The sequence below is a fragment of the Hydra vulgaris genome, chromosome 12 (genome assembly GCF_038396675.1).
Source record: "Hydra vulgaris chromosome 12, alternate assembly HydraT2T_AEP".
NCBI classification, from domain to species: domain Eukaryota; kingdom Metazoa; phylum Cnidaria; class Hydrozoa; order Anthoathecata; family Hydridae; genus Hydra; species Hydra vulgaris.
In genome coordinates, this window is record NC_088931.1 from 13,832,588 (window position 1) to 13,857,500 (window position 24,913).

A 24,913-nucleotide genomic window follows, 5' to 3' on the forward strand; every position below is an offset into this window, starting at 1 on the left:
GATCAAGGGGGAACACTACATATTTCGCTTACTTGTTTGTCACTAATTCAGCATCATTCGTAAGTTGTACATTCATGTCTATCTCAAAATTATTTTCAGTCTGTGCTACATCAACATTATTGGCATTGTTTCCAGAAGCTTCTTCAACAATATTTAGTTTAGAATCTAGTGCAGTTCTGGTTAAATTAAAACACCTCTTCTTCCAGTTTAAACATGTTAACAAGTAAAAATTGTAACAATGCCACTTAGACATTTAATGTTAGCTTTAGATAGAAACAATCAGATAGGGTTTTTCCATCTAAAGCTAACATTTAATGTCTAAGTGGCAACTCTTTAGTATATAGCACACAAATAATCCAGATTAGTTTGAATCCTAGTTTCTTCTCTAAATATTGAATAAATCAGCCCTTCCAATCTATAATAATTTTTTATTTTAAGTAAAAAATATAAGAAGATAAAATTTTAAATTACTTTTTAAAGAAATCAAAATAAAACCTGTATTAAGTTTAGTTGAGTCTTCACCAATTGCAAATAATTGGTTTTCAAAGCCATGTGATGTTATCCAATCATACAGTTGTTCAGCAATATGTTCAGCAGGTGTTCGACCTTCTCTCTCCTCTGAATTATTTACAAAGTGGAACAAATATTTTCCACCAAGCTCAGTACAGACACTATAATGATCTTCTTTGATCTCTCTTGGGTAAGATTTACCATTCTTACCATATACAACTGTTTTTGTAAGGTTCTTTCGACCATTGAACATTATACATTGTATGCCCTTTTCTCTAACTTAATTGTTATGTTGCTCTTTACAGGCCATTATTACTCTTTGCTTTGGTCTCTCAATTTTTATATGATCTAGGGCTAGGCTTTTATCAGTTATGTAATCTTTTAAGTAACCTGCATCCTTGGCTGCTTTTAATGTTGCAGAGCCTATTGATGCAGTTGCTCTGTTACTTAAACCAAACCTTAATACTGACAAAGCAATGTGATTTACATTTAAGGTCAATAGCTGAGAAACTTTTTGTATATCTGGTAAATAAACATAGTCATAATAATTGTTCTCAACATGGTCTGACTCCACATCATTTTGAGATAATACTGTATCAGAATACTGTACACTTTTGATTCTAACTCTCTTTGATGATCAGAAAGTTGCTTAGATGTTCCCCTACCTAACGCCAGATTATATGCTTTTTTCCAGTCATATAAAATTCTTTTTTTTCCTTTTTTATCAGAGATAATGGGTATAAGTGGATCTTTTTTTTTTTTAATTTTAGGAAAACATGAAGATGGGAGGGAGTTCCAAAGGGTTGAAGTGCAGGGGAAAAAACTAGACAAATAAAAGTGGATTAGCTTTTTGTCATAAACATTTTACTGAGGTCAACAATTTTTCAAAGGTTGCCTTAAATCTTTGTCATTTTCTTCAATCCTTCTAAAAAAAAGACCATATCTTAAAACATCTCCTAAAGTTGGTAGTTATCTATTAACATTTTTCCTGTACCAATTATCTTTGTTAATTTACATCTAACTTTATCACAAGTTTAGATACTCCTAAAGCTAAGTAAAATACTTCCTTAGTTGTTATAATTTATCATATTTTGACATGTTTATTGTTAAAATAGGTATAGTTTGATACATTAATTTGATTTAGAGTGGTTTAAAGATACATTAAATGCAAAAAAAAAAGAATATATATATATATATATATATATATATATATATATATAATATATATATATATATATATATATATACATATATATATATATGTCTATAAAATAATTTTTCAGACCAATGAAACCCCGATACATTATTGTTGCCAGAATGGTAATGCCGACATACTTAGAATGATTTTTGCTTCTTTGTCTGTTAAAGAGAGCTCAAAGGCTGCAAATCTAACAAATAATGTAAGTAAATTTTTCTTGTTAAATAAGAAACTATTTAAAAAAATTATAGTTAGTTGTTTTTATCAGGTTGGGTGGTCTGCCTTGCTTGTTGCTTGCTACTATGGCCATCCAAGTATTGTTCGTATACTCTTAGAAAATGAAGCAAGAGTGGATTACTTTGATGAGGTTTAATTTTTGTTGTAGTTTCTAATAATGAGGAAACATTTTCCAAAGTAAAATAAATAAAAAACTTTTGATTAATTTTTTAATTAAATTTAGCTTATGGTTTATTATGCCCGGCTTTGTATAAAAAGTGATAAGTAGGTAAATTCACCCATTAACATACAGGGTGAATTTACCCCATAAATAGTTTCTATTATCTTTTTATTAAATTCAAATTGCAATGATTATAACTGTCTTAGAATGGAAAGGCAGCACTACATCTAGCTTGCGAGCATGGACATATTTTATGTGTGGAAATGTTGATGGAAAAAAAAGCATTTGTAGATGCAAAAACAAAGGTTGTTTTTAATTCACTCATATATTGTTAATGTTAAGATAAAATTGTTAAGACAACACTGCTAGATTGATTTAAACCAATCAGCTTGATTTAAATACAATGCAAACTATTTATTTACAAATTTTTATTTATTTACAAATTCTAAATTTGTAAATAAATAATATTTATTCACAAATTTTTATGATTATGAAAGTCATTTTAATTAATAATTTTGAAATTTGAAATAAATAATTATTATATAATAGTTAAAAGTAGAAAAATTGGTCAGAAAAAACATTTTGTCAAAAAATTATATTGAGTTTTTATCGTCTGAAAAATTCAAGGTTTTTCACAAACTTAGTTTGCAATTAAGTTTGTGATACTATTATATCTCTCTTGTAATTTTGATGTTTTTTTGTTTAGCATTTTTTAATTTTGAAAACAAACTTCTGTATTTACATTTGATATTATTTGATATTATTGATAGATTGGAGAAACTCCTGTTAGTTTAGCTGCTGCTAATGGTCATAGTCAGCTTGTTGAAATGCTTGTAAAAAAGTACCATGCTTCATATAACATTCAATCTTTGGTGAGAACATAGATAATTCATATAAATTAAAATTCATATTTGTTTAACATTGAAATTTACTTTTCAAAATAATTTATGAATTTTAGACAAAACGCTCTGCACTGCACATGGCTTCAGAAAATGGGCATTTGCATTCATGCAGGACTTTGATTCAATTAGGTGCTGATCCAATGATGATTGATATGGTAAGTCTGCAGTAGAATTAGCCCACATTAAAAGTTGTTACAGGAAATTATAGAGTGTCAATACATATTTTGTGTATTTTATAAGTTATTTTTTTACAGCAATAAAAGTAAACATTATTAAAATAGTGTAGCACTTATGAAATGGTGTAACATTTATGAAATGGTGTGACTTTTTTTTTTGTAGAATCAGGCTGCACCTATACACCTTGCAGCTGAAAATAATCATTCTGATATTGTCAAAATGTTCTTAGATGTACGACCTGATTTAGCAAGTTTTATTAACAAGGTAGTAGCATTCACTTTTATTGTAATAAGCTTATAGTCAATTTTATTAATTCATAAACTTATAATAAATTATAGACAGTATAAAATTTTTTTTGCTGCTTAAAAACTATTTTTTAGATATTTTAACCATTTAATATGCATGCTCAAATTAGTTTGAAAAAAAAATGTTATTTTGAGTATGCTGGACTGTGCTTTTTTAGACAGCATTTTATGCTTTTGTAATATTTTAAGAGCACAAGAAAGTACTTTTAAGTTACGAATTTATGAGTTAAAAACATAATAAATTTTTGAGTAATAATTTTTTTCCAAAAATAAAATGATAAGTTTTTTTGAGATCTTTTTTAAAAAATGAGTGATCCTTTACCCATACCATACTATAAAATGGGTCACGACTAATCTATTCTTGATCTGAAGTTTATTCTTATATAACATATAAAGCGGGACATGTTGGTGTGAGACATATAGCAGATATCTACATCTATCTAATGCATAAACCTATTGGTTATTATAGTTAACAAATCAGCAGTAGAACGAGAAGATTAAAATCCATATTGATGATCAGGTGGTAAATTATTAGATTCAAAATGAGAAACTAAGTGTTTGTTAATTAAAGACTCAAAAACCTTCCTTATAATTGGAAGATGATTAATGGGATAATAGTTTGATGAGTCAGATTGTTCTCCAGAGTTGTTGAAAATAGAGATAACAGATGCCACTTTTCAGCAAGCTGGAAAACAAGACTCTGATAAGCACTTGTTTCTGGTTCTTGCAATGGTTTCTAGCAATAGTAAACAGATGTCTATTTTTTGGAGAATTGTTTTGGCAATAGATAAGGAAGTAATGGTTATGATTGTAGATTGTAGCAGCACAATGAGAGGAAAACCATGGAGAAGAGTGAGGCTTGACTTGGAATCATAAAATGGGAATAAAAAGCTCCATGCCAACTTGAATCCAAGAAGTTACATAGGAAGCACATTTGTCTGCAGGAAGACAAAAAATTTCTACCAAAGGACCATCACAAAGAAAATCACAAAAAGAGTCCTGTCAGCTTTGTGATTAAGTGATGTTATAGTTGTAATATGACATAATGTTATGTTATAGTGAATCAATTGAGTATTCAAAACAGATTTATAATTTATATTATAATTTTATAATTTATAATATATATATATGTGTGTGTGTATATATATGTGTGTGTGTATATATATGTGTGTGTGTGTGTGTGTGTGTGTGTGTGTGTGTGTGTGTGTGTGTGTGTGTGTGTGTGTGTGTGTATATATATATATATATATATATATAAATATATATATATATATATATATATATATAAATATATATATATATATATATATATATATATATATATATATATATATATATATATATATATATATATATATATTCAATTTAATTTATTCAAACAGATTTCCCTAAGAAACAATAAATACTAGAAAAGAAACAACTGTTAATATTAACATAGTATTAAATTAATTATTAAATGTTATAGTGCTAAAAATAAAGTTTCTTTTTGACCTCCATTAATAGTAATATACCCTCTTACATTTTATTAAATGTGGTAACTTTATTCTTTTATAAAGTTCTTCTTGTTCTTCTTTTACTTTACAGTATTTTATTTAAAAGCGTTTCTAATTTTCTTTGAATGAAATTTATTTTTAGGATGGTAATAACTGTGCCCATATAGCTGCAGCCAAAGGTAGTCTTGAAGTCATAAAATCCCTTATAAAAGTAAACAGTGCAATGGCCTACTCTAAAAGTAAGGTAAGATAAGTTTTAATTTTAATAGTTTTAAAATTTGTTAAAAGTTTGCAAGTTCAGAAAGGATTAAAACCTACTTTAAAATACTTGTTGTAACCACAGATACAAAGTTATATTAGGCTTTACTACTTAAGTGAAAAAAATAATAGAACCCATGTCTTATAAAGTTCTGAATTTTTTTACTATATGTTCAGTATTTTTGTAGTATTATTTAATCTTCAAGGCTCTAATAATAAGTTTTTAAAATAATAAATTTTTGATTTTGAACCCTGAAGTTTTTTGGGATGCTTTTTATCCAACTTTGTAATAGTTATATTCCAGAAGAATTTTAAGAAAATGAAATTAAATAATAAAAATGTATAATAACTTATAAGGTACTTTTTAGTTTTTTTTAAATTTAATAGTTTAATTACTTTTGTTGACCTGTTGACAGTTTTATGCAACCAGACCTGTTTCACATATATAGTCTAATAAGGCTTTAGGGCTGATTTTTTTGCAATTTTCTTAATAAAACAATTAACTCATTGTATTCTGCTAAATTTTTTCTTCCATATAATGATGCTTATTAAAAGACTATGTGCTTTTGCTTTTGTCTCCTTTTGGTCATGTCTCTTTTTAGTGGCTATGCAACTTTTTTGGTTATCTCCTAATGAAAATACAAATCTAAAACTCAGTTTAATGGTTTTAAAAAAAACTAATGATAATTTTCAAACAAATTTTATATAATTTATTTAAACAAGTTTTGACTTCTCTAAGAAACGGTGTTAAAAAGCTTCAATTGTTTTTAATCATAAATTAATAAGGGTAGAAAACAATCATAATATTTTATATTTTAAAATTTTCAGTCTACCATGAGGACACCATTGCACTTAGCAGCAATAGGTGATCACATTGACGTTTTACAGCTGCTTATAAATCAAGGTGTTTCACTGTTAGAAGAAGACAATGATGGGTCAACTGCTCTTCATCTTGCTGCACAGTATGGTTCTCAAAATGCTATTGAGGCATTTAAAGGAAGAATTCCATTCAATTTTGCGAGCTCTAAAGTATTTTAAATATGAAAATTTATTAATAAAAAACTATTTTATTTTTACTTAAACATATTTTAAATTTTTTATCTTTGTTATTATTTTTATTACTCATATTTTTCTTTTTTTTTAAATATATTTGAAGACAGGAATGTCTCCTCTTCATGTTGCTGCAGAGTACGATCAATCTGGATGTCTAGCTGATCTTATGTTAAAAATACCACCAAGTGTCATTAGTGAGGTTTAATAATCTTTATGTTTTTTAATTTATTTTAATGAAATTTATCAGGTTATTTATTCAATATCATTATTGTAAACAAAACAAAAAAAGACCAGAGCTAGATAAAAGATATGATAAAAAAAATAAAGTCTGGTAGTTTTTGCGAAATCAAGTATTCCTTATTAAAAGCTTATTATATAGATAGTACTAAATTGTTAATTAAATTAATAATAAACAATTTTTTTTAACATTTCTATTTTAAAAAAGTCCAAAAGCTAAAACTGTAGTCAACTAGCTCTGGTCTCCAATACCTGTAAAAATTAAAAAAAAAATTTATTCTTATGACTTCTAATAGTTTTTTTTCTTTATTTAGTTGAAATAACTCAATTATTTATTTTTAGTGTCCTGTTGGTAAAAATCCAGCTAAAACTGAGGCAAGGGATATAAACAGAGAAATAATTATCATCTTTATCAACTCATGGGTATTAGCAGAATAGTTTATTTAAGTTTGATTTTTTTTTTCCAGTTTGGATTTACATGTTTACATTTGGCAGCAAAAAATGGACATGAGGTAACTGTTAGACTGCTTCTAAATTCAGATGGTGTTGTGTTTGACCACCGAACATCTAAAAAGGTACGTTGTAAATATTTATAACAAAGAATACACTTTGGAATAAATTTTTTACTTAACTTGACTGTGTTGCTTGATTGTATTAAATAAGTATTTATTATCTCTTTTTTTTTATAAAGTAGAACTTAATATTATTTTTATATACTTAACCAAAATGATGAAAAAATGAAAAACAAATAGAAATCTGGTTGTATTTGCAAATATTCCTTATAATAACTTGTTATATAGAATATATGTTAATAAAAGAAAATATAAACTAACAAGATAGTGTTTACTTTTTTAATATAGGGCCTGTTGCCAATTCATTTAGCGATAATAGAAGGTCATGGAATAGTGACAAGTCTACTGTTAAGTCGTTCAGCAGATCAAATTAGTGCTAAATGTGCTATTGGAAGATCAGCACTGCATTTTGCAGCTGGTAACAACCAACTAAAGCTTGTGCAGCTTCTTATTGGACAAGGTGCCGAAATTGATGACCAAGATAAGGTAAATTACAATAATAATTAGAAATATAAATTGTATTAAAAAATTTTAAATGGTTCATTAATACCAATTATAAACTAAAAGTTGATAAAACTCTAATAAGTAACTATGAGTAATAAATTAATAACTAAGGGCTTTTAGATATCAAGTTTTTATATAGATATTGAAAATTTCTAAAAAACTTTTCCCTTAAGTTCAATTATTGAAACCATAAAATTTTAAATAAATAATCTTTCAAAAAGAAAATATTTCATCTTCAACCTTATGATATGGATAGCTTAAAACCCTCTTATGTGGGGCAAATTTCAAACTCGATTTTATTTAAACAAGTATTATGCTTGTTTAAATGAAATCAAATTTGAATTGTTACTGTATAGTAGAAAATATTAGAACAAGATCAATCCTTATAGCTTTTATAATTGGTAGTACGTTTTTATCAAACAACATTTTACCAAACAATTCTAAATTCATTGTGGTATACAAATTTGTGTGCATAGACACATTTGCCTCAGGGCAAATCTAGACTTTCATGGAAATAGTTTGATATATAATATTTTTATAAAAAAACTTTGTTAAGTTTCTTTTTATCATCTCTTTTGTAAAGATTTCTTCTCATTTTTTACATCACCTTATATTAAAATATTCAATGATTTAGAACAAAATAAAAGCAGTGACAATAATAGTAATGGTAAACCACATCAGCATTAAAATAGATAATGATCTTTCTACATGCCAACGAAGCAGTAACTCTGCTATTACATATTTATACAAAAATAATAAACATCCCTGCAGATTTCTCCTCAACAAAGAGGGTTTATGCTGACAAAGTAGTAAGATATTTAAATAAAAGTGTTTTTTTAAAAAGATTAGGAAATGGTGAATTTATATGACAAAATCAACTTGTATATTTGGAAAGTAAAAAATCTATTTAATGTGCTCCTTGTCAATTGTTAGGAGGTGGTGCATCAGCACTGCCAACAACAGGTTATTCTGATTGGAAAAACGTGTTTAACAGTGTTAATCTCAGCGCAAAAATACATTACAGCATCAACAGCTAGAAACATTTCTGAAGCAGCAATTTTAAGGTGACTTTTAGGGAAGTTAAATGTGAATGAACTATTAAATTCAGGAACTCTAAAGGAAAAAAACTTACTGCGTTCAAGTGCTCACATGGGTTGTTTGCATTATAGGAAACTTGCAAGTCGCACATTGCCTTTAAGAGGAAAAACTCAAATTATTGGAAACAAAAATTGGAAAATAATCAATAACGTTAATTTTTTAATGGTATGTGAATTAGTTGTCGAGTTGACTCATTTTTTGCTGTGCATACTATTTTTTGTCAATCATATTTATAAAAATAGTTATATTAATGGCCAAAAAAGTAACATCATATACTTAATGAATTGAATGAAAAAAAATACTACTTGATTATTATTGACTCCTGATATTATATGTATTTGAGCCCATTTTACTTTATTACATACTGATCACATGCTTTGATTATTAGATGTCCCCTAGTAATATTTCTTAAAGTTTTTTAAAATGGAGTCCCCTAGAAGCATTTTTTAAAGTTTTTTGAAAATGTTGGACAAAGAAGAAGATGTGGAAAGAGAAATAATACAATATTTGAATTCAAACAAATAAAAAATACAATACTTTAATAAAGTTTTAAGAGGATAATCCTATAATTATGCTAATAATATGCCTGGAATATATTCAGGGCTAAAACCACAAATTATAAATATAACTAACATATTTTATACCTTACGCAGCACACTCATTAAACTTAATAGGGGTTGATTATTGATTATTGGGGCTGATTATTGTAGAGATCCAGCATCCATTTTCAATTTCTTGAAAAACTTTTTTTTTTCTTTATTTTAAAAGTGGTTGGTTAACTACTGTTATAAAAGGACAAAGCATTAAAAATCTTACTGATACAAGGTGTTCTTGTCAGTATGGTGCTTGTAAAGCTTTGAAGAAAAACTGAGGGAGAATATCCAAAATTTTAAAACAAATATCAGAAGATGAAACTGATTCTTCTTAATGTAGAAGCTAAGTGCAAAATATTAATAATCAAATGAGTTGTCTCAAATGTGCTTTTATGATGACATTTTGGAAATCTATTTTTAAACACTTTAAGTTACAATAGTAATTGATTTGTCATTTATTGTTGACCAATATAGATTGTTGATTGGATTTGTAAATTCAATTTCAAAAAGATATATTGATATACAGATATATTAATATGAAGATATTGTTTATCAAAAAATTTAAAAAAAAACAAGGAACAAAAAGCGAAACATTTCATGACAAAACTAATCAATTGGAATCACATATTAATCAGAAAAATTTAATGCTACAATGGTATGTCTAAGTGGAGAACTGAAAAAGAGGCTTGAAGCATATGAAGTTGTTTACAAAAACTTTTTTTTTTAAACTATTTAACAAATTACCTAATTTATGCCAGATGTACAAGAATGGTTTAGGTACATGTTTTATGAAAGAATGTGTTCACTTGATCTCATATTTGAAATTTAATAAACTTTTGGTGTATTCTATATAAAAGCTTAATAAACTAATATTTAACAAGAAATAAAAAACTATATTTCCAAGTTTAAGCATAAATTTTAGAATTGTTTTTTGCACACATATAACAAATTTCTCTGTATAATGAAACTTTTTATTTATGAAAATATTGAAATCGTATTTAAGAACAATGTTTAGACACCTTATCTATACTATCAATAGAAAATGAATAAACTTTGAATATTTATATTATCAATATAAAACAATTTAACTTTGAATATTGGTTATACTGATATAATTGATGAATCTGATTACAAAAAATCCAGAAAAAAATTTTTATAGTGTATTTTTGCTTTTTATTATATCGTAGCCACAAATGCAGCAATGTTTGTATGCCCCAGATATAATGTTAAAGATGATATAAGAACATCAAATTTTTTATTTTAATTTTTAAGACTTTACTCAAATCAAAGCAACAATTGTTAAAAAACCAGAAGCAAAAAACCTGTTGACAGTAAATTACAAAAACTGGAAACTGTATGAGGCATAGAAGGTCCAGCCACATTTATGATTCAATTTACGACCTTGTCTAAAAAATGAAGATTTCTTAAGATGATGGGCTAAAAGCTCAAGTTTGGCAACTATAGAAGGTCTAACAACATTTATAATGCAATTTTGGACCTTGTTTTAAAAAAAAGAGAGACTTATTAGAAATACCATTTGAAAAATGACAACAGTATTCCATAAAAAAATGAATAAAATATTTATAGATGCAAAGAATATAATCAGGTGTAATAAAATGCCCAACACCATAAAGAGAAGCAAACTTAGCTGGTACTATTTTTGAACTTATATGAAAAATCAACTTGCCACTTTTAAACAAAAACCTTAGGTGTGTCAAGAGCAATAGCCCTTGCCTCATCCCTTCTATCTTATGTACAACAGAACTTTCCTTAGTTAAAAATTAGAATAATAGAACAAGAAAATAGCAATAGAACAAGAGGGTCGAAATTAATTATCAAAAAGCAGGTTGATAGGCTCAAAATGAGAAAAGTAGATATGAGATAAAAAAAAGTGTTGTCATTAGATTCAAGAAGTTAAAAGTTCTGAGTTAAAGGAAAAGTTGAGTTATCAATTTCTGATTTAGAAGAAAAGTTCTTTACATATAGTTCTAATCAGGGGTGGGCTGGAGCTGGCTTGGTCCGGCTCATTGTTAAATTAACCCTAAAACCAAAAATAAGCTATTTTAATAGTATGTTTATGCAAAATATGCACATCACGCTGATGTGCCACACACTTGCAAACATATCATGCGCCCAACACAATACACACATCATGTGCGTATGTAAAATACGAAGTGCTTGGCTCTTGCTTGTGAGTGAGTCACAAGTTGTGAAGCTTCGGCACACTGCACATGGTGTGGATTAACCAGAATCACAGGTTAGCAACTGAAACAAGGGTAAGAAGAGGGCACAATAATGATGTTTTTGCAAATGAACAAGGCATATGGACTCTAAATTAATAAATTAATTAGTTAGGCATATGCATAGCGTAGTATGTTAAATTTGGAATTTATCAGTTTTATTGTGCAATAAATATTTTGTTTAGTTTTTTTTTTAAATAATAGCGAGCTGGTTGTTCAAAATTTGGCAGCCCACCCCTGGTTCTAACTTATTAGCTGCACTTAAGTAAAAAACTGCAAATCAAAGTAAATTTCCAATAATCGCACACTTTGATGGAAAATTTTTGCAAGATATTGCTAATGATACAACACAAAAAAGAGATTGTTTTGCTGTTCTTGTAAATATTAATGGTGATTTAAGACTTCTTGGCATTCTGTCAATGAAAAACAGTACTAGAAAATCTCATTATGATAGGTAATACATACATAACATATAGTACTGTCTTTTTGAGAGGTAGTAAGTTCTAGACCAATGTATGAGAGATGTTTGACTTGTTAATGACATTTTTAAAGATTTTCAAAAACTTTTTTAGAACCTAACTTACGAGATAAAATTGAGATTTATTTATCTGACAATAATGAACCTTATTATCAGGCAGTATTTTTTTGATTTCTTGCAATAAAATAGAAACTGAAAAAAGCAGAAACTGAACACAAGCTAGGGTCAAATCAAGGAAACTGAACACAAGTTAGGGTCATAGTACCAATTAAGGAACGAATGTAAGTGATCAGAGTTGTCTGAATCTCACCAAGCTAACTGCCTGATTAAGACATTGAGAAAGAAAAAAATTTTGAGCTTTAAAGCCGCTTTAAGAGCCAAGTATTTCAGAGTGATTAGTATTAAAGTCACCAATAAAAACATTATGGCTAATATAATATTGGCTGAGGGAAAATGAGAGTGGGAAATTTTTGCAAAAATTTATTTGCTGAAGTCAAAATATTTTTAATTAAACAGTATAGCTTGCATATTGTTAAATAACACTTAAATGATACCAACGAAGTTATATTTGTTATAAAGTACATTATGCATAAATTAAAACTAAAGATCTCAGTGCAAGAGAGCCATTGATTTATTTCTTCTTTTTGAAAGTTAAATTCAGCTTGACGTTTTTTTTTTTTAAATTCTTGTTGAACTTTATTATAATAGGTGTATGCATATGAAACCGCTGTTTTTTCTTTGAATTAGAACGTTTGTTTTGGAGATGTTTTATTTATATTTCTTTGAATGTAATTTCCATTATTTTCTACTACTTTTTGCCAATTTTTTGGTAACTTATGAATTCCATCCCAATAGAATTTCTCAGGTTTAGAAGCTATCCAATCATCGAGCCATTTTTTGACCTCTTCATAATTCGAGAAGTGCTGATCTGCCAAGCCATGTGACATTGATCGGAATAAATAGTAATCTGATGGAGCAAGGTCTGGTGAATACGGCGGGTGGCATAAGACTTCCCATCCGATAGTTTTCAACGCTGTTTGAACAACTTTACAAACATGAGGACGAGCATTGTCATGTTGAAGAATTATTTTATCGTGTCTCTCAGCATATTCGGGTCGTTTTTCTTCTAATGCTTTTCTTAAACGGAATAATTGGAGTCTGTAAAGTGGCCCATCAATTGTTTCTTTAGGTTTTAGCAACTCATAGTATACCACACCAATCTGATCCCACCAAATAGACAGCAAAGCCTTATTTCCATGAATATTCCTCTTTGGTGTTGATTTTACAGGTGCGCCTGGGTCAACATAATGTGTTGTGCGGACTGGATTGTCAAAATAAATCCATTTTTCATCTCCAGTCACTATTCGATGCAAAAAAGACTTTCTTTCAAAACGATTCAATAACATTTCGCATGTCACTAAACGCCTTTCAATATCACGTTCTTTCAATTCATGTGGAACCCATTTTCCTTCCTTTCTTATTTTACCGAGAGCTTGTAAATGTCTTGAAATTGTTGCCTGATCAACATTCAACTCTTCTGCTAATTGTTCTTGGGATTGAGCATCGTCTTCGTCCAATAAACTTTGCAATTCTGAATCTTCAAATTTTTTTGGAGGTTTACCACGTTCCTTGTTGTCAAGATCGAAATCGCCACTTTTAAATCTTCTAAACCAATCTCTGCAAGTTGTTTCAGATAAAGCATGGTCAGAATAAGCTTCTACAAGCAAACGATGACTTTCTGCAGCAGTTTTCTTTAAAATAAAATAGTGAAGTAATACTTCCCGCAAATGCATATTTGAAGGCACAAAGTTGTTCATTTTGAAAGATGTATAAAATTATCTAGATATGAATAAAATCAAATTAAAAACTATGATATTTAAAGCAAATTGAACGTAGTTTCACACACATAATCATCCATACATTAATTTTGTCTTAAAAAGAAAATTAACTTGTCTTATTTTAAACAGCGGTTTCATATGCATACACCTATTAATATCTCATAATCGTTCCCTGGTAAGGTTAAGAACCATTCGCTAACTCGTACAGTTTTTTTGGGTCCATTTGACAAAAAATAAAAGTCCGTGTTATAAAATATCAAAACTTGCAACACTTCAAAAAAAGTTCCAAACTTTGAATGCCTAAAAATTAAATATCTAGCATAGTATTTTATTTATAATAATAGATAGATATTTATTAGAAACATTAAATACATGTTCTAAAGGACACAAAGGCGCATACAAAGATGGACACTAACAGTGTGCCCATAAATAAATTTTAAAAAAAATGCACCGCTACAAAACCAATAACAAAATTATAAATATCATAAAGAAACAAAATTAAAAAGAAACAAATAGTTGTTTCTTTTAGAATAACTAATTGTTTAAGTCAAAAGAGTTAATCTTATTTTTAAATGATAAAATATTTTTTGCATTCACAGCATCCGAGGTCATATTGTTCCACATGTCAGCAACTTGGAAAGAAAAGCTATATTTTCTTGAATCCAAGCAACAAAATTGTTTGCGTATTTTATAAATATGACCCCGTGTGTGGCTATTGCTGTCAATCTCATAGAACAAAGATTGTTCTGTACAAATAAGTTTACGGAAAATTTTAAAACATGTTACTAAGTCAATTTTAAGGCGCCGAACTTCAAGTGATTCCAAACCAAGCAACTGTAGTCTATTATGATAGGACAAATTTCTAAAGTTCCTAATTTTCTTAGTAAATTTTTGTTGAACACTTTCAACTGATTTAATCAATCCAATTTGGTGTGACGACCAAACTGGAGAACATCATTCTAAAATTGGTAGTATATAGGTATAAAAGCTCTAACTAGGATACAAGGGTCGCGAGTTTTAAGACATTTAAAAATTATGTATGCTCAAGAGTTAGCTTGATGGATGACATTGAAAATATGTTTTTTACAATTACAGTCCAATGTAACTCCTAGATCATTTGGGTTGGAGGATTACACTCACCTAATTTATAATTAACCTTTATACCTTTGCATAATTAGGGAGATGCTATTCTAAGTGAAAAACACTTACTACTAGCAATTTTTAGTTGTCACAAATCTGCCCATATTATGAGACTATTTAGAGCAACAACTAAATCCTGGCATAGATCCATGTCAGGGTATGAACTATATAACTTTCTATCATCTGCATAAAGTTTTATACGATAATCCTAATTATTAGTTATAGCAGTTAAATCATTAACATATAACAGAAACAGTGTGGGACCTAACACACTACCCTGTGGAACTCCATTAACAATATGTATTGAGTTTGATAGAGAACTACCAACCTTAACTTGTTGATATCTATTTGTAAGAAATGTGGAAATCCAATTTTGAAGATTACCTCTTATGTTATACGATGCAAGTTTAACTAATAATTTGGAATGTGAGATAGAGTAGAACACTTTTTGGAAATTAGCTTGGAAAACTTTGAGCATCAGATTTTTAGGAGGAGATGTTTTACCAAAATGAGCGCTTTCCTAAAAATGTTTACAGTGAAGCTTGTAAACATATCTTCGACATGCAAGCTGTAATATAATTGAACCCTGTGTTTGACAGAACCTAATGTTTGTGCCGGAATATTTTCCTGTATAAGTTGCAGTTGTGTCAAAGCACAGACCCTTTATATAAGTTCTTAGCTTATATTCATCCAACACGTTTATTAAAGTATCATAATGAGATTTTCTAGTACTGTTTTTCATTGACAGAATGAAAGTCTTAAATCACCATTATTATTTACAAGAACAGCAAAACAATCTCTTTTTTGTGTGGTATCATTAGCAATATCTTGCAAAATTTTTCCATCAAAGTGTGCGATTATTGGAAATTTACTTTGATTTGCAGTTTTTTATTTAAGTGCAGCTAAATATCTTCTTGATATTTAGCTTACATTAAACTTTTTAATGTAGCCTCATATCAGAGGCAGAATAAAAATAGTCAAGTTAACAAATTTATATAAGCTAAAGTAAAATTTGGTAAAAATAAAAAACTAATTATAGATTATTTAACAAACTTTATGTGCTTGTCATAAAATATGCTGCCATCATAACCTCCATCAATCCATGGTTTCTTTATAGCAAAAAGGATGCAGTTCTGAAGACATATATCTTGTTAAGAGCATGCTGACATCATTTTATCTTTGGTAGCACAACCATTGAAAGTTTTGGTGGGAGTATTTTTGTCTAACAGACGCCTGAGTCATTAAGATTAAATTTAGATTTTATAGTTTCATTTTTATCTAACTGGTCAACTAACCCAGGTGGCTGGGTATTAGTTTGAAAAAACTGTTGAAAAATGACACACCCTAATATATATATATATATATATATATATATATATATATATATATATATATATATATATATATATATATATATATATATATATATATATATATATATATATATATATATACACAGTGCATGCGATGAATAAAATTGCCCAGCATGATATTTCGTGCTCATAAAACTGAAACACATTATTAACGAGCGCGATTATGTGCGCTCAGCATCAAAGCTCCAAGAGCGATATTCAGGGTTAGAAATAAAAATTACATATATAGGTATGGGGAGGGGGTCACCCAAAAGCGTACCAGTGTGTACAAGGGAAAAGGTGGACGATTTTTTGTTTGAATTTTTTTCATTTTAAGTGCGGGAAATCAGACAAGAAAGCTTTGGTTTTTTTGCTTGTGCAATCTTTTAACTAGAAGAAATATGTTACTGCTGCTTTGATACTAAATTAAAAAAATGAATTATTGTGTAGTTTTAGTTATTTTATAGCCATTCTCAAAAATTTAAATTTGCTTCAAACCAAGTTTTTACAGTTGAACTATTATTAAAAAAAAGTATTAATCTTAAGAATTAAATTTAAAAGGAAATTATAGATTTTATTTAACTTATTACTAAAGTTAAAGTTAAATACTAAAACTCTGTCATTAAAAATTTTAGTGATTTGTTCTCATCCTGCTTTCCAAATTTACAGTTTAAAACTTTTAATTTTTTTAAAATTCTATCAAGTTTTAATTTTATAATATAAATTTTTTATTCTCGTTTGAATGAACAGGTTTTGAAAATAATAAATATTCCAATCTATCTGTTAGCGGTAATGACTTGATAACTTTCCATTCATTGCTTGTACAAAACAAAAAACTGCTTTCTGATTTAAACTGAATGTGCAATTTAATTTTTATCAAGTAATTTATTTTTTATATACTTGATTATATATATATATATATATATATATATATATATATATATATATATATATATATATATATATATATATATATATATATATACTTACACTAATATGTTTTGTAGAAATGAGTTTGTTACATCAGTAAAAACCAGGTCACAAAGGCATGAAACTAATGACGCCACATTTTTCTTTTGTTGTTTGTTTGAGCATGCTTCCCAATGTTTTAATAAACAAAACATATAACAAATAACAAACAGTAGAATCACATTAATTCGGAGATTTATCTTTAGTTTTGTTTAGCTTCAACTTGTTTGATAAAAAGACTTTAATGCAAGCTTGACCAATTTGAAGATATCAATGAAAATGTTAAATTATATTTGACACTAAAGTATTTGAAATTTAAACGTTTTGAATTTTATTAGATGTTTTTGAATTCTAAATATAAGAGTTATTAATAAATAGAATTTAATCAAACCTGTATGAAATCAAAGCTATAAATGAAGTTTTAATTTGATAAAGTAGTATTTTATTAATCTATGCTGCTCTGTATCTCAATTTATTATTGTTGCCGATTTTATTTTTCCTAAAATGGACTGGATCAACTACGTATCACCAAATGAAAAGTGCCATTGCCTTTTTTTTAATTTAGTCAACAGTCTTGGTTTGCACTAATTTGTACAGAAACTTACTCATGAAAACAATATTCTTGACCTTGTATTTTCCAATAATGTCTCCTTTTTTAGTCTTATTTCAGTTGAATGTCCTTTCAGCGCAAGTGACCATAAAACAGTACACTTCTCTATAAATATAAATGATTTCAATCAGTCAAAAAAAAAATACTGAATCCTTCTATGACTTCGTTAATGCTGACATTGATGGTTATCAATCTTATTTATCAAAAATAATTTGGGACTTCAAGTTTTCCTTTGTTTTCACAGTTGAGGATTATTGGAACGTTTTTTCCAATCATTTTTGCAATGGTATTTACCTATTTGTTTCAATTAGAAAAATTCTTTGTACAAAAAAAGAAAATCGCTACCCAAAGTTTATCAGGAAAATGTTAAATCGTAAAGCATTCTTATGGAAGAGATGGTCAAATACTTAAGTCATTACACACAAAAAGGCATATAACAAATATGCTAATAAATGTAAGAAACAATACACACTTACTAAATAAGAGTCGAGCTTAAACTAGTAAAAGAAAGCAATATCAGCAAATTTTTTGATTATGTTAATTAAAAACTCAATAATTCTAAAAACAGTTATCCTCTTAAAGACAATAATGACAAAATAACTAGTAGTAACGAAGAAATCATTGATGTGTTTAACAAACACTTTGGCAGTGTCTTTACAAATGATAACAATTATTCTCCATTTACTAACAGTTATGTTAATGATTCAATAGATATTAAAACAGGAAATTTTCCACCAGAAGCAGTGTATAAATCTTTACCAGAAATTAAATCTAATACATCATACGGTCCTGATGGCATACCTAACATACTCCTGAAAAAGTTAGCTCATTTATTGTGTATTCCGCTTTCCTTTATATTTGATGCCAGTTTTAAGTCTAGTTCTTTACCTAATCAATGGCGCCATGCATTTGTCGCTCCACTTTTTAAAAAAAGGAGCTACTGCGGATCCAAATACTTATAGACCCATCTCATTGACATGCACTTGTTGTCGCGTCATGGAAAGAATGATCAATGTGCATGTTATAGAGTACCTAACTCAACGTAGCCTAATAACTCATAATCAACATGGTTTCCTGAACAATCACTCCACCTGTACAAATCTTTTAGAATCTGCAAACAATTGGAACACCGCACTTGATAACCACCAAATAATGGATGTTGTATATATTGGCAAAATAATGGATGTTGTATATATTGACAAAGTTGCAGTTAAAGGAATGTATCTAGAAAAACAGATTGAAGAAACTGTTCATATTTGCAAATACGCACTTGCCAATTTAGTATTTTTAAGAACTAGTAGAACTTACACTCACCTATGTATGTCCAGATGTAAGCTTTAATGTTTATGCTTCGGGATCAGTTTCCCATCCACGTTTTATGGTAAAATCTATATATTGTCTTAAAATTCAAGTTTTAAGTAATCAGTTGCCCTAATAATTGACAGCTTGTTTACAAAAAGAAATCAGTAGAATGGCAGAATTTATTTCTATATTTTATACTGTGTGGTTTGTGTATTCCTCTTTATTTTCCTCTGCACCTTTTCAAGACTTAAAAGCATACTGGCTGATGGTACAGTATAAAAGTTGGGTAGAATCTTTTGATCCAGGAGCTAATGATGTACTAGAGGGAATTAAAGAAGTATTGAAATCAATGGAGAGACATATGCGGTATTTGTATCAAACTTTGATTCCATTATGTCTTGCAGATAAAGAACTCAAAGATGATGAGAAAGAAAAAGTTGCAAAAGTTTTTTTCTTGCAATCTGTTCCTACACACTATGAGAAGTCTGAAAATCCAATCCTTCTGAAAGATCTAGACTTCACCCAGAAGAAACCACCAAGCTTGTTACAGTTGGTTGGTAGGAACTTGTGGTTTTCAGTCTGTTAAATTTTTTCAGTCTGTTAAATTTGAGTAAAGGCGATGATAAACCTTGGTTAAACTTGTCTTTCATCTTTTTGGGGCTTTATTGACCAATTATATGTAGTATATATATGTAGTATAGAATATATGTAGTCAACAACTGCTCTGAACGGGCAATTAAGCTTGTGTCAGAGTTTGTTTATTCAGACAGACAATATATAATGTTGGTCGTTCAGCAAAGTAGGGATAAATTTAGGGAGTTCAAAAAAGTACAAACTACAAAGAGTGGCAAAAAAATGGCAAAGCATAATTTGGAGAATATTTATTTTAATATCAGTTTTCGCCAAAAACATGAAGAAAAGTTTATTAAGTTGTAGTTTTACAAACTGTTTTTGAAGAAAGTACTTCTTGATTATTTACTAATTTATCACTGTTGACCAAAACAATGTCGTTATATATTTTTCTTAACAGAAAATTTATTTTTTTACCTTAACTATTCCAGCTAGATGAAGTTCAGCAATATAAAATTGTTTCATTAAAATGCATATTTTGCAGTGCCTATATAAAAACCTAATCAAACTTTATGTAAAAATAAAACTTCAAGGCAGATGGTACATAAATATTCTGTAAAAAAAATAAGTAAAATGGATGGAGGGGTTTAAGAACAGACTCTTTGCTGCCCACTGCTAGCCCTCCTATAGGAAATTCCTTTATTTGAAATTGATTTTAAAATTGAATTTTGGATTAAATTAATCTTTGTAAACAAGAATTTGATAAAATTTGTCTCAGAAAGTTCGAGAGATACAAAAATTGGTTAATTTATATATCCATAAAATTACCTAAAATTAGAACATTTTGTCCATTTTTCCATTGTCAAACCAATGCACTTTTTTAAAAACTTAACTTTCCAACAAATTTCAAATTAATATTTAGGCCTTTTAGAGTTCATAGAAAAAAAATTGGTGTTTTATTTCAATGTTTAAGGTTTTTAATTTAAAAAGTTGGGGATTTGGGGCACAAATTGTAAAAGCAGGGACCTTAAATATGGGTTTCAAAGATTTTTTTTCAGCATTTAATCATTTTTATCTAACTGGTCAACTAACTCAGGTGGTTGGGTATTAGTTTCAAAAAATTGTTAAAAAATGATGCACCCTAATATATATATATATATATATATATATATATATATATATATATATATATATATATATATATATATATATATATATATATATATATATATATATATATATATATATATATATATACATATATAGGGGAGAGTTGCCATAATTGGAACAGCGTCTTAATTGGAACACATGCATTTATTTTTGAAATAAATGAATTATAGTTATATTTTGCATTTTTCTTGTAAAATGTAAAATGTCTTATTTTCTACGTTTTGACTCATTTTAAAAGTTATTCCTCAAAAAATGCATGTACACCATTGATTTTTTTGTGTCATTTTTTTATGGTGATCTAATTTTGAGTGCACACTATGTTGATTGCGCTGGGTAAACTATACTGCTATAGGTTATATAGTTTTTTGTGTTTAATTCGATGGGATTTAAAATGCAAAATAAAAATATAAATTTATCTTATAAGTTCCTGCAAGCATGATATTGCAGTGATATAACAAAATAGTCCAAAGTTTCCTTGATATTGCAGTGATATAACAAAATAGTCCAAAGTTTCCTTGATTGGAACTATAAAGTTTTTCTTACTTAATCAGTAATAAAATCAAAGGGTTGTAGAAATAGTTCAGGCGCAATTTAAAAATACTTAGTAACCTTAAAAATAATGCTTTCTTTAATGATTTTTAATCAATAAATTAAGAGAACGTCATAACAGTTGAAGCTTTTATGCAACTTTTTGTTTTTAGATTATCAGTTTGCCAGGGTCATATTAATCCTATTATAAGTTTTAAATGAACTGTTGAAAATTTTCACTGTAAAGATAAAAATCATTTCTGATCAATTTTTGTTGATTTTACTGGGTTTTTTTAAAAAAAAATCTACCTTTTCTGATTAAGGAATCAAAGTGTTCCAATTTAGGGAACCAGTTGCCTTGATTGGAACAAAATGGTATCTTAGCAAAAACAAATTTATTTCCAATAAAAGTGCAATCAATTAAGTCAAATTATGGTTAAAAGTATAGTAGGTTTGTTTGTTTGTATTAATCAAATCATAAATGTTTTCATAGTTAAGCCATCTTTGGTTAATAAATATTTATTCCTTAATTGTTTCAATTAAGGCAATTAAGGTTGAATGTCAATTAAAAAGTTTCTTCCATAAACTGTAATTTGAAAGAGAATGCTAATAAACCAGACCAGAAAAAGTTTAAAAATTTGAATAATTTTTTTTTATTTAATGATAGACTGCTTGCCCAAACTAAACCTTGAGTCGATGTAGCGGCACTTCCTTGTAGCAGCAGGCTTTAAATTACCATAAGTCTCTTTCGACTACAATATAAAAGTTCTACTAAAATCAAGTTATTTATTGCTGTGCTACCTGGTGCAGGAAAAACAAGCCACCACTGCACATAAACTGCAATTGTGAACTCAACAAATCATTTCAATTTTCTTATTTGGTTGATAGTAACAATTTCAGCTTTTGGAAAATATTCTTGAATCTGTTGTATGATCTTCATTTAGATATTTTATATTTAATTAATCAAGCTTACTTGTATTTGATAAAGTTGTATAGAAAACCATGCCAATAACATTTTCTTCACACTTCCATTCTCAAAAAAGTGTTTTTGTTGCCCTTGCTATAATGTCTCAAAGAACTTTACCATTCTCTTTAGTTGATTTTAAGCTTTGTATCATCAGCTCCAGATACAAGAGTTAGTAATTGGCCATCTGTTCCTTTGGAATCAAGAGTGTCCATAAGTTTTCCATTCCAATGCAACAGCATTTTTGATGATGGCATCTGATTTTCTTTGATCTTCAAACTTATTTTGGGTACAATGTAGGTTCTATACCAATGATCTGTCCTTCCATTTAGACAAAGCTTGTAAAGGTTACCCCTGCATGTTGCTACACAGGAGTAGCCAACGGCACTAAGTTGAGTTGATGAGATGTTGTTACAAATACTGTGTGAAACAAGGTCAGGGTTTTTCAATATGTCATGAGGAACAAAGATATCTATGCTACATTTAAATTTTTTTTTGTGTTTCCTATTCTGTGTTCTGGTGCTAACTTCTTCATTATTCTCATCCTCGTAAAACCTAATGCCTGATTCAAGATTTAACATTTCAAAAGTATATTTACATGGGTTCATTTGTTCTTGTTCAAGATTATTTTTTTTGTTTTTCTATTTGCTTTTTTGTCTTTTCTGTGACTATCTTGTCCACCCCAGAATATGTAGCTACTCTATAATACAAAATGATTTTCATAAATTTAATATCAACATCAATGGCACCTTGTTCAACTTTAGTTTAACCCCTTTTACTTAGAAACCATGTCCTTTACAATTAAGTTCTTATAAATTTTCATTTTCAAACTCAATTCTTTTTTTTTTTTTTGGTTTATTTTCTTGTCTTTTATAATCTTTCAATTTCATCAAAGTAATGAATTTCTTTTCATAGTATTTTTTGTTTACTTTACCAGTATTATTTCTGCCTACTAGAATTAGGATATTAGCTTTCTGATAGTGTAAGAGCGCATTGATTACAGCTTCAAATAAAGCTTGATCCCAGTGCAAATCTTTCAAGTTTAATAAAAGGCATAACATGACCTGTCTCTTAGTTTAGAACCCTTTATTTTGTTATTGTCATCTCCAGGAATGGTACCAAGTAACAATTTCATATGTTCTTGTGTACTTTTTTATCCATGATTAAATACTACAAAATACAATAGCAATATTTATATATATATATATATATATATATATATATATATATATATAATATATATATATATATTATATATATATATATATATATGTATATATATATATATATATATATATATATATATATATATATATATATATATACTATATATATATATTATATATATATATATATATATATATATATATATATATAATATATATATATATATACTTCTTTAGATATATTATATCAATATAAAATATCAATATATTTCTGAAAAAAGTTGTTACAATTGTTATTTTTAATTAGTAATAAACTAATCTGAAGTAAACACCTGATATTAACAACAATAATATATTATAATAGATAAAAATGGCGATAATAACAATATTAATAATAATAACAGTATTAATACTTATTATATTATACAAACTTAAATACATTTTTTTTCTTTCTTTAATTAAAGTATTTTTACTTACACTAAAAAATCTTTTATAAAAAATTCACATAATTTATACAATATTATTATACATAAATTTTATAAGTAAAAAACCACATAATCCACATAATGCATAAACTAATAAAGTTTAAAGAAGCCTGGTGCAACAAAAAAACAAATTTAAAAAAGATTTATAATAGCAATAAAATGGTTTGACCCAGAATCCCAACATATTGGATAAAAATTATAAGAAAATGAAAACTTTGTGGGGTCAGATCTACCACAAAAGTTGTACAATCTTCATGAAATTTCACAGGGATGCTTTTTAGACCAATATGCAATACTAAAATTACACTAGGAAACAAAAAAAAAATTTTGGTCTCCTGAGAAAAAACTTGTCAGTCTGACTAATTCTGACATGCTGATTACAATGGTGTAATCAGAATATTTGTATCACATCAGGTTTTTGAGTTATATCACTTTTACATTTTTGCTAATAAGGCATGATGTAGCTAGCTTTTATATAGCTTAATATTGTTGTACATTTGTTGTGCTGTGTAATTTATTACTTTTTTAAAAAATTACACAGCACAACAAATATACATAACATTTAAAATTTATCATAACATTTAAAAGTAAACACATGTTTACTTTTAAATGTTATGTTTTTTTTATTTTAGACTGATCATGTAGTATTTTTAAAACAATATGAAGAAAGATAATAGGGGTTGCTTGAATCATTCAGACTATTTCTGTTATATCTGTGGACATTTTACTACCCTTGATCAGTGGAAACAACTTACAAGAAAAGTGAAGGTTGTCTATCATTACTACTTCGGCGTCAAAGTATGT

At 27.8% G+C, this 24,913-nt stretch overlaps 1 protein-coding gene across 4 annotated transcripts in view; it reads left to right on the plus strand.

Annotated features, from left to right (window-relative positions):
* LOC101235555 (serine/threonine-protein phosphatase 6 regulatory ankyrin repeat subunit B) overlaps positions 1 to 24,913 on the plus strand; it is a 95,314-nt gene that overhangs the window by 53,855 nt on the left and 16,546 nt on the right. For all 4 annotated transcript variants that reach the window (XM_065812260.1, XM_065812261.1, XM_065812262.1 and 1 more), the window contains exons 15-26: positions 1,794 to 1,910; positions 1,977 to 2,075; positions 2,312 to 2,410; positions 2,876 to 2,977; positions 3,064 to 3,162; positions 3,347 to 3,448; positions 5,125 to 5,226; positions 6,069 to 6,269; positions 6,397 to 6,492; positions 6,873 to 6,905; positions 6,998 to 7,105; positions 7,391 to 7,588. In XM_065812260.1, the coding sequence (XP_065668332.1) occupies positions 1,794 to 1,910; positions 1,977 to 2,075; positions 2,312 to 2,410; positions 2,876 to 2,977; positions 3,064 to 3,162; positions 3,347 to 3,448; positions 5,125 to 5,226; positions 6,069 to 6,269; positions 6,397 to 6,492; positions 6,873 to 6,905; positions 6,998 to 7,105; positions 7,391 to 7,588 (1,356 nt within the window). The remainder of the gene's footprint in view (positions 1 to 1,793; positions 1,911 to 1,976; positions 2,076 to 2,311; positions 2,411 to 2,875; positions 2,978 to 3,063; positions 3,163 to 3,346; positions 3,449 to 5,124; positions 5,227 to 6,068; positions 6,270 to 6,396; positions 6,493 to 6,872; positions 6,906 to 6,997; positions 7,106 to 7,390; positions 7,589 to 24,913) is intronic.